The sequence below is a fragment of the Elgaria multicarinata genome, chromosome 3 (genome assembly GCF_023053635.1).
Source record: "Elgaria multicarinata webbii isolate HBS135686 ecotype San Diego chromosome 3, rElgMul1.1.pri, whole genome shotgun sequence".
NCBI lineage: Eukaryota > Metazoa > Chordata > Lepidosauria > Squamata > Anguidae > Elgaria > Elgaria multicarinata.
Genome location: NC_086173.1, coordinates 109,779,364 through 109,799,657, shown reverse-complemented (window position 1 = coordinate 109,799,657; position 20,294 = coordinate 109,779,364). Strand labels below are relative to the sequence as shown.

At 37.8% G+C, this 20,294-nt stretch overlaps 1 protein-coding gene across 2 annotated transcripts in view; it reads left to right on the top strand.

The window, feature by feature from the left end:
• Positions 1-20,294, top strand: part of IQSEC1 (IQ motif and Sec7 domain ArfGEF 1) — a 418,970-nt gene that overhangs the window by 381,058 nt on the left and 17,618 nt on the right. For both annotated transcript variants that reach the window (XM_063121250.1, XM_063121249.1), the window contains 6 exons: positions 4,130-4,252; positions 5,787-5,953; positions 8,830-8,969; positions 10,883-10,912; positions 13,250-13,375; positions 14,143-14,242. In XM_063121250.1, the coding sequence (XP_062977320.1) occupies positions 4,130-4,252; positions 5,787-5,953; positions 8,830-8,969; positions 10,883-10,912; positions 13,250-13,375; positions 14,143-14,242 (686 nt within the window). The remainder of the gene's footprint in view (positions 1-4,129; positions 4,253-5,786; positions 5,954-8,829; positions 8,970-10,882; positions 10,913-13,249; positions 13,376-14,142; positions 14,243-20,294) is intronic.

Sequence of the window (20,294 nt, the reverse complement as noted above, 5' to 3'; positions counted from 1 at the left end):
TGTTCCACACTTGGCAAATGGGTTGTCCTCTTCCTGGAACCACTTGTCTTTCGTATTTCCTTACAGTGAAACTGACTTTTTCACACACAAAAAATCCTGCCAGCTCATGAGTCTTTCCTGAAAAATCTACATGAATTTTCAATTCCAAAGCCATGTCTCTCCAATAAAACCCCCTATCCTTTAGATTAGAACATTATGTTGGAATCTTGCCTAAGTATATCAAATAGAGAATTTGTATGGGGAATTGCACCACGTGAAGATATTATTGATGATATTTGATGTGTTGCCAAAATGTATGATCTACATATAAATTAAGTTAACCCTGACCACCATCTCTTCATATTTGCTTCAGTGAGTAGAATTCCTATAAATTAAATATTAAAATGTTAAAGGGTATTCACTGAGGTTTGAGTGCACTTAACTGAGCATGGGAATGTGCTGAAGAAATGTAATATGCCACTCCAATGCTCAGTTAAAGCAACCAATACTGAAAGTACAGAAGCGGTTCATATTAGCTTATGTCAAGTATAAATATGCAATTTATTTTAATATGTTGCTCTGTGATGTGAATTTATATAGAGTAGAAAAACTGGCATGCTGTTGATTGCACTCTATTTATTTTTTCTTCCTGCTTTATACAGATAACAGAATAATGATTATGGTAGCTCACCAAACTAGTAGAAGAAGTCTTAGTTTTTTATTTGTTAGCCATTGCTAATTATTTTGTGAATGTGTGCCATAGTTAATCAGGCTCTAGAGAAGATTTTCCAATGGAGGCATATTATCCAGTGATTAAAGCACATGGTAGTAAGCCAGAAATAGAGAAAATTCTAAATGAGGGTCTGTCATCTGGCTAGCTGCGTCATAGCCCAAATTATATTTGCCAAAGGATTGAGGTAGGACAAAGTTTACTATAAAAGTCTCTATAATGAGTTGTTTTGGACGGAAAAACAAATTTCATCCTCCTCCTCCCCTCAAAATGCTTGTTTATATTTAAGATCTCTAGGACAGTACAGATGTAGTCTTAACCATGGTTAAGAGATTATGAACAAGTTGGTTGCAGATTCATGTGGTTCCTCTCTACAACTCTTCCCGCCTTATTATTATTATTATTATTAGTTATTTATATAGCACCATCAGTGTACATGGTGATTAATCACAGTTAAGCAGGACTGCTATCAGAACAGGAACTAGCTGCTCCCGGGGGATGGGGGAAACCTGGAAATGAGTGGCAACACTTGTTTCCGGAACAAGATAGGTCAGTGGAGCTCACAAAGGGAGCTCTGCTGACTTGCCCCTTTTAGAAAATGAGCATTGCAACTCATTTCCATGCTTATTTTAGGAATTGGTAGTTTCTGTTGTGTTAGCGGACTGATTGCTAGTGCAACAGAGCTTGCAGAAACACAGTGGCAATATAGGATACTGCCCTATGTTCTGACTGATATTAACTATTATTAAGGCTAACCTTAATAATAGTTCTCTCTGACTCTGTTTTTACACAGTGTAAAAACTCCACTCAATGACTGAGTTTTAGGTGGTGTTCTAACTCCACTGTTGTGTGACTGGGCTACCGTGGAGTTGAGTAAAATCCATCACAAAGTTTGATTGACAGTTTCTCTGCCCTCTCTCCTCCCCCAGTCCTCCCAACGGTATCCCATCAGCCATTGCTGCAAAAACCGCCAAAATATCAATCATAGAATCATAGAATAGTAGAGTTGGAAGGGGCCTATAAGGCCATCGAGTCCAACCCCCTGCTCAATGCAGGAATCCATCCGAAAGCCTTCCTGACAGATGGTTGTCCAGCTGCCTCTTGAATGCCTCTAGTGTGGGAGAGCCCGCAACCTCCCTAGGTAACTGGTTCCATTGTCATACTGCTCTAACAGTCAGGAAGTTTTTCCTGGTGTTCAGCTGGAATCTGGCTTCCTGTAACTTGATCTTATTATTCCGTATCCAATCCCAGCAGCTCTCCTAGAGCGGCACTCGCTCCTTTCACCACTCTTGCCAGAGAACTCTGTAGCCAGTGGGAAAAGTCATGTTTTTGATGGTTTTAAAATTTTGTATACTTTTTAATGTTTACCATTTTTAACTTGTAAACCGCCCAGAGAGCTTCGGCTGTGGGGCGGTATATAAATGTAATAAATAAATAAATGCAAACTCAATGGAGCCTGCCACAGAACATGCAACACAACAGTTGTGCAGGAATTCTCATCTGCACAGCGTGGATATTCTGTGTGGAGTGTTTTCCCAAAAAAACTCCACCATTGCATGGAGTTTTCCTGCCAGACAACACATTCCTCAATGGTGGTGTAAAAACTCCATCGTGGAGTTCTAAAACCACCCTTGAGAAACATGTTGTCTGAACTGAGCCTCTGAGTAGGAAACTGACTGGACTGCAGGGGACTCTACTTTGAGACCCAAGGATCTGCGTTCGTTCAATACGCTAACCAATGATTTATTTAAACCATGTTTGTTGCCTTTCCCAGTGTTTGTCAGACAGTTGATTTAAGAAACTGCAGTTTATTTCTTGATCCCTTGATTATTTCCCCCCATTTTCTCTGCCCGTTTCTTCCCTGTGTCCTGAATGCCTTTGAAGCACTGTAATACTGATACTGCTATGACTTCATTACATCAGCTGCCTGCGTACCATTGGTCTTTTCTATACACAGGGCATGGAAGTCCTTGATATCCGTAGGTTGTGTAGTTGATGTGAGCACTTTGTAGAAGGGAGAAATATGTTTTTGGAGTAGCCTCCACAGATCTAAAGCTCTTGACTGCTGAGGAGTGGGTTCAAGATAGCTTGGTACATGCAGCTTGGCAATGAAGTGCTCTATTCAGTAACTAGTCCTTGAAAACTCCCGCAATACTGTCTGACTGAGCGTCAGTTGTCGGAGGTGATCGGACTTCACCATTAGTGTTACTTCATGCAAAAAGCAAGCGAGAGCATGGCTGTCTGTGGAGCAGCTGGTTGGTTTTTTTTACCACTCTTGCACTCTACCTCTGTAGCCTTGACAAAATAACCAATGCACAACCCACAGTTACAATTTAGCACATAATGACAACCCATGGTTTAAACAACCATTGGTTCCAACCATGGCTGACAAATTCAACCCATCATAACAACCCAGAATTCAAATCACCAGGCCTTCTCCAGAGGTTAGTCTTGACGTAAGTCCCATTGATTTCAGTGATTCAGTGAGCCTGGATGTCTTTGCTCAGAAATTATCATCATATGGCAATGTATTTAATAAAAAGCCTTTTAACGCTGGTCGTATATTCTTCCTGTGACAGCTGCATTAGTTCATTGTACTTTGCAATGACTGATTTTTAGTGCTTTATAACCCCAAACGCCTAGGAAGAAAGGAAGAAACCTGCAGCATAGACCTTACAGGCTTCTGAAAAGACAATTAGATCATGGTTTCACAAATTATGCTCTTGCATCAGCTTTGCAAACAAGCCCTATCCGTTTATCCTGGGCTCTTCCTCCCCGCTGCCAGCCACATTTTCCCTCACTTTTTCCTCCTCAGGTTGCTAAAAAGAGTACTGGGATGTTATCATTACTACTTCCCACATGACTTTAATGGGGAAATAGTGCAGTTAACTTCAGAAAAAGGCTAGATATATTAGTTTCCCCATCTGTTCTTCACTCCAAAGCATTCAGATAGGGGAGTAAAAGATCTTCTTGCCACCCTTTGCTACCTTTCCAACAAGAAGCGGGTATCTGTTGCTTCCTGTGCTACCAGTCAACAAGTGGTAAATCAAAGTAGCATTCAGTTGTTCTGTAGTATAGGCCCTGACTAGGAAAAGAAATCACTTTCTTGAGAACATAAAAATGGTGATTACTTGTGCCAATAAGATCTCTCTTTCACTGATCAATATTCATCATGCATACAGTTCTGTAATAAAGAAAACCTCTGACATGCTTACATTGGCTCTTCTAATTAATATACGTTGCATATAATTCTTTTGTTGCCCTTTCATAATTATATGCTTCATCTGACTGAATGCTTTACAAAATATAGCAATCTGTATTTCATTGCAATAGAAAAATATTAGACAGCCTGATTTTTTAAAAAAAAATCTAAGCGGGAAGGTGGCAAAATCAAAGCAAATGAACATTTCTCTGTCCTAGTTGTGTTGTGGATGAGATGGACTTCTCTGCTATGGAACTGGATGAAGCACTCAGGAAATTTCAAGCTCATATCCGTGTCCAAGGAGAAGCTCAAAAAGTAGAACGACTCATTGAAGCTTTTAGGTATGCCATAAAGAGTTAGCTAAAAGATTCTCTCTTCTGTTTGTGTCACAGATCTAAAGCATAGGCGGTTGTGGTTTTTTTACTCTACAGTATGTGCAGGGGATCACATCCTTAACATTGGAGTAGGGGGCTTTAACCCTTTCTCTCCTGCTGTGGTCCTGATCTGAAACAGACCCTTTGCTCCTGCTCTATATACTGCCGAATAGTGATCCATTTGCTTTAATGAATCACTATTTAGCAATATAAATTGTAGGTGCAGAGGCCTGATCTGGATGGCACTAGTGGGGAGGGTTAAAGACCATGTCCCCCATGCTAAGGTCCCAGTCTGTATCTGGACCACACCACTTATTATAGAGTAAAAAATACATCAGATCTTTAAAGTAATACATGCTTTAACACAGAGAGATTGTTATATTGAATATACTTAGATGGTATTTTGCTTGTTTCACTTTGCAGAAAATTATTGCTTAGGTAGACTCTTGATCTAAAATTCTGTTTCCACAATATTACGTTCTGTAAAATTTTTAAGATCTATGTGTTGTTTCTGATATTATTGATTCTAAATTGAACAAAATGTATGCTCAAACTACTTGAAATGAAGGCATTATCCTTTATTATATTTTGCACTGTACTCTGTTGACCTTTAATTAAGCAGTTTAGCTGAGCTGAGCAAAGAGTATTAACTTATTAAAGCCTAGACAAATGTTCTTTTCCTTGGTGGAGACGTGGGAAGAAATGTAAAAAATCTTCCAGTATTCTAAAAAGTAAAGAGGAATATACTTAGAGGCTACCATAGCTCTGTGGAAGTTGTTGGGCAGTGTCATTTGGCACATCAAAACAGATGTAAGTGTGCAGTTCAAGCAGTATCCAACCTTGTGCATATAAGCGTACAAATCAGCTCTTGATCAAAGTTGCATTATATCTCACAACACAGTTTGATTCTTTGGCTGGCATATTTGAGCCAGATATGCTTGGTCAGAAACAGCCATGGTTACCAGAGACAATGCTGCATTGCATATGAACTGTAGTGTTCTTCCTGCAAAGGGGGGATATTTACATTGTATGTCTTGCTGGCAAACATAGGCCATATTACAGTTATTGTTTGCAATAGCCTCCAATGAACTTAGCTGGCATGAATAAAGAATGCATAATTGATACTTATATCCAGTTTCTGGAAACTTGTGCAACCTCCAATAAGTAATTCCCTGTAACTATACTGTTAGACATGTATGTTCTTACACAACATGTGAAGTTTGCAGGATTGAGGACACTTACTCTAATGGAGTTAGAGTAGCTTCAACCACAGGAATATCTAAACCAGTAAATAGTAATTTCAATACAAATGGTAGGCATAATAATACATCCTCTGTATTATTAGCTGAGAGAATAGGATAAAATAGTAAATAATTACAGACCACCAAAATGAGTATGACATGAGTATAAAATCAACATCCTGAATGGAACAGTTTATTGGCTTGTTCTAAATGGCGTATTGACTGATCCTTTAATCTGACCCACTCTTTTCCTTTGGTAGCCAGAGATACTGTATCTGCAATCCAGGTGTGGTGAGACAGTTCAGAAATCCTGATACCATCTTCATCCTAGCTTTTGCAATCATATTATTAAACACAGATATGTATAGTCCAAATGTGAAGCCAGAACGCAAGATGAAGCTTGAAGATTTTGTCAAGAATCTAAGAGGTAGGCATAATTTAGAGATCTGTCAGTGTCTAGAGGTTTGATAGGTTACATGCTTTTCTAGTATTGAATTTATTTAGTAAAATCAACATAAGCCCTATGTAGCATAGACCACAAATGAATGGGACTTAAACTAGTCGTGACTTAAGTCCTATTAGTTTCAATGGATCTACTCTGTGTAGTACTTACGTTGGATTTTACCCAATGAAATAAGTGTTGACAGTTCAGCTAAAACAAGAGAGAGAGGCTGGTCTACTATTTGTAGTATGATTTTCTGCTAACTAGGCAAGGAGTAAGGTGATAATGCTGTCACATACTTTTCTAAAAGGGACTGTTCTTAAATAGTGTATAGGTACAGTCATCTACCATATAGTTTTGAAAGTCCATTGTAAAAATTGCAGAATGAGACTTCAGTCCTATGACACTTAAATCATATGGAACACAGTGAAATTTACTTCTGAATAAGCATGCATAGTGCAGTTCTATATATGTCTCCTCAGAAACCTCAATGGGAGTTACTCTCAGTTAGCTGTGTATAGGATTGCAGCTGTATTAGTAGCAGGGCTAGCCCATGATGCATGATTACCCTTAGATGATAAATCACATTGAGCACTCAGAATCTTGTTGGAATTTGTCTGGTAGTGGCCAAAAAAAATTAATGACCAATTGAGGGGGGTGGTCATCTAAAACTTTATATATGGCTGAATTGCTGAAACTTACTGCCAATATACACTTAAGGAAAAGCAAAATAAATAAAAAAATAAAAATAAAAAACCATAGTTTTCCTTCATTATACTTTGGAGAAGTAGGTGCAATTGAGGTATAAATAATCACAGTATATTCTGTATAAGAATAGAATATGGGCATTGGTGGAATCAAGATCTGGACTAGATTGACTCTTGGCCTGAACCAGCAGGGGAATCCTTACATTTTTAATAACTTCTTTATTTTGTAATCCAACACAATTAAATTTGTAAAATCGGTTTCCTTAATAAAAAGTAGATTTTTCTATCTGATATATATTATACAATATTTAATTTTTAAAATTACTAAAAAAAATAGTGTTCAGCCAAAAGTAATATATTTGTCATTCACTGTGGTGGCATAGTTACTGAGACTAAATAGAAAGTATGTAATGTTATATCTGTAATGGAAGGCTGTAACTTTAATCCAATGTTTTATGTGCTTAAAAGACATTTTGTCTTGTACTTATATTACCCACTGAAATTCCTGACTTTGATTTGGGAATTAAGTACTTAAAATCTGCAAGTACTTCAGAGAAGTTTTTGTCTAATTAGAACATTGTAGGCTTGGAGTTTGAAGAATTAACTGTGGATGACATACCAGTAGAAGCACCATTAATAATACACATTGCAATTGTGGAATTGTAGCAACATGATGATGATTCTGGGGATCATTTTCATAGAATCATAGAATAGAGTTGGAAGGGGCCTACAAGGCCATCGAGTCCAACCCCCTGCTCAATGCAGGAATCCACCCTAAAGCATCCCTGACAGATGGTTGTCCAGCTGCCTCTTGAAGGCCTCTAGTGTGGGAGAGCCCACAACCTCCCTAGGTAACTGATTCCATTGTTGTTCTGCTCTAACAGTCAGGAAGTTTTTCCTGATGTCCAGCTGTAATCTGGCTTCCTTTAACTTGAGCCCGTTATTCCGTGTCTTGCACTCTGGGAGGATCGAGAAGAGATCCTGGCCCTCCTCTGTGTGACAAGCTTTTAAGTATTTGAAGAGTGCTATCATGTCTCCCCTCAATCTTCTCTTCTCCAGGCTAAACATGCCCAGTTCTTTCAGTCTCTCTTCATAGGGCTTTTATAGTACTAGTGTCTGAAAATTGATTCAGATGTTATGAAGCTGTTCTGATATTTGCTCATATCTGTTCCAAGTGGTCTACCTGTGTAAGTAGTGGACAAGTAGGGTGACATATATATTGACATATATATTGGCCATTTTTGTGACCAATACTCACTTCAGTAATCTGTGAAAAATCTATGAGTATGTGTTTGTTTAATTAAAATGCTCATATAAATAATAGACCACTCGTATTATTAAATATTATTGTGCACCATAGCAGTTTTACAATGTACAGATCAGCTCTTAGACTAATCTGTACACTATGTACAGAGGGCTCTTAGTGCTACCTATCAAATGGCATTGTGCAACTATTCCGTCTTTTCCTCCTTAGCAGATTTTGCTCTAATAAGAAAAGGGAAGAAACTGTTGGGAAACACAGGATGTGTTTGTACAAATAGGATGTTCATCTGGACCCCCTGTAAAATTCTATAAATGAGACAGGGCAGTTTCACAATAAAAGCCTTGTTTAGAACAGCCCTTAGTGTTGTGTGAATTTATCCAAGGCTGCTAGTATCTGAAATCTGGCTCCTGGGCATAAGACTGGGCATAAAGCTATACAGATGTAGATCAATGTTCAAGAACCAGTTCTAATAGCGTAGAATTACTTAAGACACAACCCTATGCATGTTTAGACAGAGGAACATGCATAGGATTGAGCCCTTAATATATTTAAATCCCACAAACTGTTCTGCAACTGACAGTGTCCTTGGGAATTGCTTCCTTTCACAGACTGGGTGGGCATGCATACTTTACAGGTATTGTCTGTACTGTGCTCATCTGCCTGAGGGCCACAGCATTATACTGTCAGGTTATTGAACACTGGCTGGGCTATGGTACTGGATGAGATAAACAAAGGAGAGAGCTATTGCCTTTATGTCCTACTTGCCTTGCAACTGATAGTATAAACAAGTGAGAAAGTGTCCTTAGTGTTGCCCTTTATAAAAAGGGCACTATCATCAAGCTGCAGAGATGCTACTGTCAGTCTGTAACGATTAATTTTGGATCTTGCAGGTGTAGATGATGGTGAAGATATCCCCCGAGAGATGCTTATTGGAATTTATGAAAGAATCCGAAAGCGGGAACTCAAGACAAATGAAGATCATGTTTCACAGGTCCAGAAGGTTGAAAAACTCATAGTAGGAAAGAAACCAGTGAGTTGAGCAAAACTTCATCCAATTTTATATTATGCATTTGAGAATTTCTAGGGCAAGAATATTATCTTAGCTTATCCTCTTGCGCAGGCCCTGAAAGATCACATGTCTTATCTCTAGGACAGGTGAAAAAGTCAAGTTGCCTATTAGTCCCTGGCACTAATTTTTTTAACCAGATTACGGCCATTTGTGTTGCTTTAAATTCAGAATCTTGTTCCTAGAAAATTTTGTTGGTTCCTAAGTTTTGCAAATAATTAAATAAATTGAACCCCTGCAGTAGAATCCAGGTTGGGTTCAAGAAGACCTTATTCTGCCTTAATTCTGCTTCTCTCTGTGTGTGTTTTTGTTTATGACATGATTTTACTGCTTTAGTGTTTTAACTATGTGTTCAATATATTTTAGCTCAATGTACAAAGTATTTTTATTGATTTTAAAATAATTTCAAGTTACCGTGGGAGTAGTAACACTAAAGGGTGAGAGATAAACGCATATAAATAATATCCTCCTCTTCTTGATAATGTAGTCCTGAGAACTTCGGATGCAATAAGGCTTTTTTATTGGGTGTGACGGGCTCTGTCATAATTGGAGGGGCTTTTCTTCCTCACTAATGGATATCATTGACTTAATATGTCAAGGAAGAACATAGAGAGCTGAAAATTGGAACAAAACCAGGATAGCACAACTATCAAGTGAAAAAAGAAGGGTGGAAACCTCCAGGTGCTACAAACATATATATCAAGAAAGATATGTCTAACAAAACCAAATTAAAAATAAAACACCTAAAAATGAAACAACCCCTCTAAAAAGTTAAGTACTCCCATTAGACATTTTTTTCTTGGTATATATGTCTACACATTTCAAGCTTTAATAGTATTTTTTTTCACAAAAAGAAACTTGATAACCCTTTTTCGGTATTTATTCAATATGAGATTTTAAAAATGTATTCTATTTTTTTTACTATATTTCATTTTTACTACCTCTTTTTTATTTTATTCATATATTTATAATGTCCCCAAGGAAGGATTACCCCCACCAAAAAATACGTTAGGTCTAGAATAAACCTTATTTCAAGCCTCTCCACCCTATTCTCTTTTTTTTTACTTGAAATTGTGGAGCTGCTTGATATTGTCAGTTTGTTAGCCTACCTGGCCCATTGTCAGTCTGTTGGCCCATCTAGAGTTGATAACACCTGGAGGACACTCTACTCCAGTTGTTATCAACTCTGCAAACAATTGCTTTTTGAAATGAGGGGATGGTGTTGTAAAATTTTAATTGTCATGCAGGGTTGTATCCAGTAGTGCCATTCCAGTAGTGCAAATGACATTGTCCCAGTGGAAACCAAGTTCTGACTTATGCACAAGGGGGAAATCCAACTAAAGTTCCATTTGTGCAACCAGTTGCAGATTTTAGGATTACAAAGTTCTTATAAAGATACGGTTGTTTTTATGCTTTTTATGTTTTTACACTTTGTATATTTTTTAACGTTTACTGTTTTTAACTTTTGTAAACTGCCCAGAGAGATTTGGCTATGGGGCGGGATATAAATGCAATAAATAAATAAAAGTGGTTTGCTAGTGCTTGCACAACTGTTTGCGTTACAGGAAAAGGGTCAAAGCTCCTCTAGTGCCGTGATTCCATCAATGGTACCTTGGGTTTAAGCCATAGAGTACAAAAACAAGTGAAATACTCTGCAATGTAAAATCTTTGTAAGAAAATCATTTGTATTAGGTTTCAGTTAATGAAAATTTAACTGTGCAAAACAGATTTTGGAAACAGTTGCCATTGTCACTTATAAGAATGTTTGCTTTTATTTTATATAAATTTAGGCAAAGTAAAACTGAAGTATTTACTAGATATGATACGACTCTATTTCTCTGCATTTTAATGAACTTATATGTGTCTTTCTACTGTAGATTGGATCTCTACATCATGGACTTGGTTGTGTAGGTATTTCATTTCATACCCATTTGTGTCTCAGCAAGCTCATCAGAATAGGTCTAAGACTTGGCCTTTTCTAACGTATAACATTTTAAATGTTTTGATGTTCAAACTTGTCCATTCAGTATTTTTAAAAACATAATATTTAGATTGATCATTTAATAATTGGCCTAATAAAATACTTCTATTATGTAAAGGAGCCAGATTGTGCTTTGTCTGTCTGGTTCAGTTTCACATAGGGAGAACAGAGTAATGAAATACAAAGGTGATTAATTTAAAAAGCACAACAAGAGCTGAGGGCTGTGCATATAAATCTCACCAGTTGTAGTGAGCTATTCTTAGAACATTATTCCTGTCAATATTAATATTAAAAAAACCTAGACCTCTACCTGCAGTTCATTTTTTAAAAGCTTATATCAAGCTTTTATATCATCATTTTATATGATGCTTTCACACTTCTTTAATAATTGATTTTACATGTGTGGCATTCATGGGATTATTCTATTTTATCCTTACAATAACCTGTGAGGCAGACTAGACTGAGAATGAGAATTGCCCAAAGGCACCTAATGAGCATTATGGCTGGGTGGTGATTTGAACTAGACTTTGGTATTCTACAAAATTAGTTACCAACCCAGCTTAGACATAACATCAAAACCATAGTTTGGTCATAAGTGCTCAGCCTTGGGCTTGTATCGTTTCTTCTATCCCCATCATGTGTTCAGATTCTTTATTTCCTACACCTTTAACTGTGCCTATTTTCTTTTCTTTCATGATTATTTTAACTTCAAGATATTTGATAAATGTATTTTGCTTTCTTACTTCCATTGACTATAGTGCTTGATTTTAGTGCTTCCATTGATTTTAGTGCTTGACTTTTTCTATTCCAACATAAACAGTCAATGTGGAAACTTAGCACAGGATTATTTATTGCAAGTTTGTTGGACTGAGAGAAATTTGTTTATTCTCTACACAAACACACATCACAAAATAGAGGATAATTAGCAGCTGCTGTATTCTCATACGTTTTCTGTTTGAAAATCTTTATCTGTTATATGTGAGGTGAGGCGAATGCCAGGTATTACAGAAGACCTTCTCAGGATAACACACAATGTTCCTTTTCAGGTGACATGCTAAACCATGGTGGTTGAGCATTTTGAGCTAAACATTATAGCTTAGCATGTCATGTGAGCCATTCCTAACCATGGTGGCTAAATAACCACGGTTTAAATACGCTCACTAACCATTTTCTGCAAAAGTTGTAGCGACCTAACCATGGCTTAGCGTGTTGTCTGAACAGGCCCAGTAAAAGTTGGGATGACCTTAGAGGGAGCTTTGAGAGTAGCTATCTAGGCTCCCAATTGTCTAATTTAAACCTCTTTGCTATATTTAGTAAACAGAATATTAGAACTCCAGTTTGAACCAAGAAAATAGTTCCCTGCTCAGAAATGTAATTCAGCAACCTGAATTATTGTTAGCACAATAACAATAACAAATATTGTTAGCACAAGGATCATATACCGTGGCTCACCATGCTGATTAGGAGGTTTTCTCCTGAATGTTTGGAGATACTTTTCTTAAGTATCATGAGTGCTTAAATTGAATTATTGGTTCAGTAACTAATGGTGATTAAAATGCTCTTCTTAATATTTGCCATTTGAAAAGTGAAATTGTTTTCACCCTTGCTTTGCATTGGGGCTTAAAAGAGCTATAAAAAAGATGCTAATTAAAATGTCATTGTAAATTAGACCCACTAGTTTATACTCTTTCTTTTGGCTGTGGTTGTTCTACTCTTAGTTAAAGATGCTGGAAATCTGTATTGACTTTGAAGTACAAAATTTGAATCCCTACAGAGTATCTGATACAATGAACTTATTTACATGGATTCAGCTGCTACTTCAGCTGGTGATCCAGCTGAGACATATCCCATGCAGGTGGGGGTGGGGGTCAGATATGGAAAGGGGAATTAGTGAAATAGTTTCTTCCCCCACCCCTTTCTGTGAATGTAATTCCACTCGTGTGATCTCTGGAGCCAGCCTATTTTGTTAATGCTCTATCACCATTTGCCATATAATTCATACCCTTGAAGTAAAATCAGTTGCCAGGAGAGTTAAGGATGATAACCATATTAGGAAAAAGACTTCACAAAACAGTATAAATAAACGACAAAAAAGAAAAAAATCCAAAATGGTGCAGAGAAAAACTTACGATTTTTTTTTGTTAAGTGTTTTGATGTGTACCATTTTGAATTTTTCTCCTTCTTTGTGAAAAAAAGACTTTTATCTAAATAATGCAGACCTCTGTTTATTAAGTTACCACTGTACTTTATCTCTCTCCCATAGGTACTCTCTCTTCCACATCGGAGGCTTGTTTGCTACTGTAGACTCTTTGAAGTTCCAGATCCAAATAAACCTCAGAAGCTTGGTTTACACCAGCGAGAAATATTTTTATTTAATGATCTCCTTGTGGTATGTATCTGACAGGCATATTTTTATGGCATATTATATTAATGAAAGAACTCTGTTAAGTAAAAGGGCTTCCTTAAGTGCAGTCACCCCAGTCCAGCCAGGCATACTGTGTGTTCAGAAGTGGATTTCTGTATGCATATGCCTATTTAGTTGGTGAGCTGCTGTACAACTGCAGTTGTGCGCTGAGCCCCTGCTTCTGATTCAGCGGGATCAGGCACAGAGCACTTTTTTAAAAGAAGCTGAAATTATGGCAAGTGGCTGTTTGGCAGACTCAGTTCAATTTTTCCTCTAAAACAGTTGCTGGGCAGGATTTTACCTTTTAAAAATGGCACATTAGTAATTGGCCAGAAATCCACACATACGCACTTTTGCAGAGTCAGTAATCCCTGATGAGGGGACGAGGGCATTTTCTGAGACAGAAACTCTTCATATTTTGTGTGTATGTGGTGAGGTGGCTTACAGTGATACAAAAAAGTAGAGGTTTGCAGCAGCAGTAGCTTTTCCATGGCATTTTTGCTCTAACAAATGACACCCCCCTCCCTACCAGGAAGAAGACTGCCCCCACTGGCCCTGTTTTAGTATGAGTCGAGTTCCATTTGATTGCCTATATTTTATTATGTTTTTATGGTATTTTAGACATCATTTGTGTTTCATTCTGGGATATTACAAAAGTTTGTTATATTTGAATTAAATTATTTTAAAGCTAATTGAAGTTAGCTTTACAGTTACAGAACATACTGTGATGTTTCGCCTATTGATATTTTTAGGTCACCAAAATTTTTCAAAAGAAGAAGAATTCAGTCACATACAGTTTTCGACAGTCCTTTTCCCTCTGTGGAATGCAGGTCCTCCTTTTTGAGAATCAGTGTAAGTGTGTTTTTAGCCCATTACATGAGTTGAGAATAAATTGCTACAAATCAATTAAGAATAACTGTATTTTGAAGAAACAATGGTAACTTAACCTGATGAATATTTGAGCCTCAATCTGCTGTTTTGCAGACGGTGGGTGGTGGTGGTGGTAGGCGGTTTCCCAAGTGCCATTGGCCATTCTCCTTTGGTCTGAAAAGTATTTATTTATTCAAAATATGTATATACTGCTCTTCATTACAAAATCATGGTATTGTACAGAATTAAAATAAGCACAAGCCACAATAAGAACAGTCACAGTAAAATCAGAAAATCCTCGAAGCAGATTTTCAAAGCTACAGAGTTGTGAGTACCTCATCATGACCCATAGTACACATAAACTGAAAATGTGACGGATGGGATGTCTATACCTCCAGTGCTCACAAGTGTCAAGATGTTCATTGACTGATTTTGCTTCCCAAAGCAAACATCTGAAGGTGGTTTTTTTTTTTAAAAAAGTGATAATACAGTTAAAAGCAAGGAAAACAACCGAAATATATGCATACAGTGGTTAAAAACTCTCTGAGAAATGATGAGCCTCTATGCCAGGGGTGGGCAATGAAATGCCAGTGTATCCAACCCTTCAAGGGTTTTCCCCCAAAAGACGTTTCGCCCTGGAAGTGGCCTGCAAATCAAGCACCACATGGCAGTAGCACAAGAATATACAAGCCAGGGAAGAAGCCTTAGTGCACAAAATACAGCTTGCTAAAAGCTTTGGACTGTCTACCTCTTTTCTGTGTAGTAACAAAAGACTTGACATGCTGATCTTTAACCCTGTTAAAATTTGTTGGTCTCTGATCAGCTGCATGATGGTCAGTTGTTCCAAGGCACAGTCATTTATGATATCTAGAAATTTTGTTTGTTTGTCATAATCAAACATGCATGCACCCAGTTAATGTCACAGTACTTACAGTCACTCATTATTAACTACACTTCATCCTTTGAATGCCTCATTGATTTCTTTTAAAGTAAGTAGGAGCGTAAAATGATGCGCATTTGGGCAAAATATAGACACTGATAGCATCTAACGTTGCACTGATAATATAGCGCTGACAGCATCTGCATTGCCAGCCTCCAAAACAGTATTTTATAACTATATAGCTAGAGGTATTTATTTATTTACATTTATTTATTTAGGCATTTTTATGCCGCCCTTCAGCCAAAAAAGGCTCTCACGGCGGCTTATAAAAGTATTTCTTGACAGTCCCTGCCAACAGGCTTACAATCTAGAAGACATGACACAAAAGGAACTATAAGCTATTTTGGGTTGAAGAATGCACTCTCTCCCTTTGTCTTCCTTTGGGAGGTGGGTTTTCTGATGACACATGGATGTTCCATATATCAAACTGCTCTCAGCCGTGGACTTTATTAGTAGACTTGTACAATTTGCTTGCCTGATTTGTTTAGTTCCCCCTTTTTTGCCATCAACATTCTGTAAGATTACAGATTCCATCAGGATTTATTTGTTTGTTTTCAAATATTCTTTTAATTCATAAATGTATTGCATCCCCAGGGTATCCCCTGAGTATGTAGAAGCAACTACCTTATTATTGGATGGCCGTTTTGCTTCCAAACTTGAATTCATCATTAGAAACAATGGGATCTGTAAAAAAAAAAATGCATTCCATCCCTGCACCCCAATAGAAATTCTGCATTCTGTGGGAAGGAAGCTGTCCTCTTAAGAGTTTTTTTTCCTGAATATTTTTTCTTCAACTTCTGCTGACCTTGTGTCTCCCTGAATGTGGCAGTGCCTCACTGTTGTTTCTCCGCCACCACATTTTGGGCTACAAAACAAATTCAAAAGAATATTCATAGACAAGCAACAATGGGAGATGACTGTTGCCTTTACACCCTACTTGTGGGATTTATGCAGTGGTTGTGTCTTTATCTCCAAAGCCTTGAACCTGGTTGGTGAGCAAAGCAGTGGGAATTTGGAGCCATACATGCATAGCCCTGGTACAAACGTAATTATAATCTATTGATATTTTTGTCTAGGAATAAACAAGCACACTCTGTTTATTTTTTGCCTATTTTTTAAAAGTACTAACAGGCATGTAATAAAAAACTGATATTAAAATTTATATAATAGTGTGATTCTGTTTTATTATATCATTCATTTAAACTTTTTAAAAATAGAATAGACATATAATTCACAGATTTTAAAAATAAAATATGAAACCCTGATACTATGCAAAAGCCACAGTGAGATCAGAATTGCACCAGAAGTCTTAAAAAAAAGTTAAAGTATTTCATGTACGTACACATATAGAAGATTTGGAGGAAAGAAAAGTTCAGTTCAACACAATCTGTAACATTACTATTCCTTAAGATTCCTACCTCATCAGCAATTTTCTTAAAGTAAGGCAGATCCATTATTATGAAAGCCACAAACATCCCATCCGGCATATCTGCATGTTGCAGATGTCAGTTTCAACTTGTTCTCAAGGAATAGAATTCATCATATATCTTTTGAGGATTGGGTCAATTAAAGCAAACCCAGCAAAATGCATTTAGTTTAGAAATTGACACGGTGATGGAAATGATTGTCAATGGAGAAGCAATGATATGGATATTTTGGGGATCCGTTAATTAGGAAAGGAAATAAAGTATTTATCTCCAGCACATTTACAGGTCGTGAGGGAAAGGTGAAATAGATATTTTCACATTTTCTAGAACAAAGCACTTTTAAAAATAGGAATGTTGGCAGTTTCCTTTACTAGAGATCAAGTAATGTTGAAAATATATCCACTAACCGTCTTTTCCATGCCAAAAAGTCTTCTAAACATATTTTGAAGTCTTCTAATCTAAATGACATTTTATGGGGAAATGCTTCCTTCATTCCTGCGTCTTATAACCACATGATTAGATATCTATGGGTTTTTAAAATTTTTACATTTCAGGGCCTAAGGAATTCCTTACCACATTAACTCAAGAGTTCCCCAATTTGACTCTTTTCTCCTGCCATCACTTTAAAACCTCCTAATAGCTTGGTTGTTGTTTATTCGTTCAGTCGTTTCCGACTCTTCGTGACTTCATGGACCAGCCCACGCCAGAGCTTTCTGTCGGCTGTCGCCACCCCTAGCTCCCCCAAGGTCAAGTCTGTCACCTGCAGAATATCATCCATCCATCTTGCCCTTGGTCGGCCCCTCTTCCTTTTGCCTTCCACTTTCCCTAGCATCAGCCTCTTCTCCAGGGTATCCTGTCTTCTCATTATGTGGCCAAAGTACTTCAGTTTTGCCTTTAATACCATTCCCTCAATTGAGCAGTCTGGCTTTATTTCCTGGAGTATGGACTGGTTTGATCTTCTTGCAGTCCAAGGCACTCTCAGAATTTTCCTCCAACACCACAGTTCAAAAGCGTCTATCTTCCTTCGCTCAGCTTTCCTTATGGTCCAGCTCTCACAGCCATAGGTTACTACGGGGAATACCATTGCTTTAACTATGCGGACCTTTGTTGTCAGTGTGGTGTCTCTGCTCTTAGCTATTTTATCAAGATTTGTCATTGCTCTCCTCCCAAGAAGTAAACGTCTTCTGATTTCCTGGCTGCAGTCAGCGTCTGCAGTAATCTTTACGCCCAGAAATACATAAGAGGCTTAAGTATGAGATGGACATCAACACCAGTGGCAGTATGAACTATTAAATTATTAAAGAGAGATTTTGTACATAAAGGAATATTGATATATACTTTGGGCCTTCAATTTAATAGGAGTTAACATCTGAGTGGGTAGGTATAGGATTGTACTATAAATGTGTGTGTTTTTACCTCAGATCAGATTCCCTAAACCTGCACCCCAGCCAAATTCACTCCTAACAAGGTCTAGCCAGGTCTTGCTACTGGGTACGGGTTTCCTCTGATGCTGAAACTCCTCCTGTTGTATTACTGGCTGCTCGGACAGTTTATCTGCTTTTAAGGCCTGCTTGTGTAATCTTGGTAAGACCTTTATAGGGGGCAGCCTCCTGGCATAACACTGCCACTTGCTCCCTTCTTCAGCATAGTATATTTATCACAGTTTCATCAGCATAGTATAGCTTAATATTCCTTTACCTCAGCATATTCAAACGTTGCCTTTCACCACACATAATTGTCTCGAGTAGACTTCCCCACTGAAACTTTCTCTCCATGCTTTCCATAACTGTCAGCTGCTGGATAACTGCCCATTTCCCCACTGGCTAACACCAATGAAAAATGAATTTACCTGTTTCGGGCCTTATCTAAAAAAAACACCAATAATCTCTCTAGCCCTATTGAGGTGTTCTCACACTGGGCACAGCAAACATGCGAGGAGAGGGATAATTCCTGCCCTGCTCCCCTCTGTTGTTGCATCTTTTTCCATCTCCTCAAGGAGGTCGAGTGTCGGAAGGGAAGCGCTGTACCTGTAGAGGCTCTCCAACTGAACTGGACGCTTATTTTCCAGTGTTTCAGCTCATGTGGAGAACCTCCATGGATACAGGAGGCCCTGCTCTTCAGATCATCACCCTCCACAAGTATAGGGTGACAGAAATGTGAGAAGGGGGCAGTGCTGAAGCACTCCCTCTCCTTGTGTATTTGCTCTGTTCTGGTACAGAATGCCTAAATTGGGCTTTAAAATCCAGAGAGCTGCCTAGCTAAATTGTTTTTTTCCCCCCCCATCCAACTATTGTGACTATTTCAAGTCCCTATATTTTTTTTTACCCTGTAGAGCTGAATATCACCTTCACAGCTCCTGTCTGCCCAGAAAGGTGAATGGGCCAAATTTTGCATGTGATGTATTTGTTTATTTATTTATTACATTTCTATACCACTCAAAAGCCGAAGCTCTAGGGTCAGTTCACAACAATCAAAACCATAAAATTCAGCACAATAAAATACAATATAAAATGTAATGGTTTAAAACCACAGTATAAAAACAAAAATATATATTAGTAATGCATCTTCATAAACTGAAGCTATCTGAATTCTACATGTTTACATGGTTCTATAGTAGTTTCGGAACATGTGAAACTTGGGAAAATAGAAGGAAGGAATTGTTTTTACCCAGTGCTTTGAAGGGATTTGTTGACTGTGTGGTAACTAGAAATGTATACCTTTATTTATTTCTATACCAAAAATTAAAACCATAAAGTACAACTTAAGTATAAAACTTAAAGCACAATATAAAACCACAATATGAAAGTACAATCAGAATAAAACCAAACATCAATGCAGAGATTTAAAATACAGATTTAAAACAGCAAAGTTAAAAGACTGTGATGGAAAAAAGTTAAAATACTGGTAGAATAAAAAGGTCTTCACCTGGCGTCAGAAAGAGTATAACGTTGGTACCAGGTAAAACTCTCTAGGGAGCTCATTCTGCAGCCGGGTTGCCACAGCAGAAAAGACCCTCCTCCTGAACATCACCTGGCCAGATGGACAAACCACCCTCTAGCAGTACGTCTTGTCTGGATTGAGTCTCACTTTGTTCACCCTCATCCAGTCCATTAACATGTCCAGGCCCTGGTTCAGAGCAGCCACTGCCTCACCTGGGTTTGATGAAAAGGAGAGGTAGAGCTGGGTGTCATCCGCATATTGATGACACCTAAGCCTTCATTTCCAGATAACCAGTCCCAGAGGTTTCATGTAGATGTTGAACGACATAGGGGATAATATAGAGCTCTGTGGAACCCCACGGCCTTGTTGCCACAGCACAGAGCAATAATCCCCGGGAAGCACCTTTGGGAATCAGCCAACCAAGTAGGAATGGAACTGCTGCAGTGCAGTGCCTCCAACTCCCAGCCCATTTGAGTTACATTTTGCTTGCTTGGAAGCAGAGTACAAATGCTTAGGTGTGTAACATCTTTGAATGTTTTAAAAGATTCTTAGTATGGAATTTCATGACTACCTGTTGATCAATAAGCTCACAAGAGTCATTAATGCTGTGTGTAAATATTTTTGTTTTAACATTTTTATCTGTGTTTTATTATTTTAATTATATGGTGATATAATTGGTTGAACTTCAGCCTGATATTCTAAAGCATGGAGAGTGGAATTTAAATGT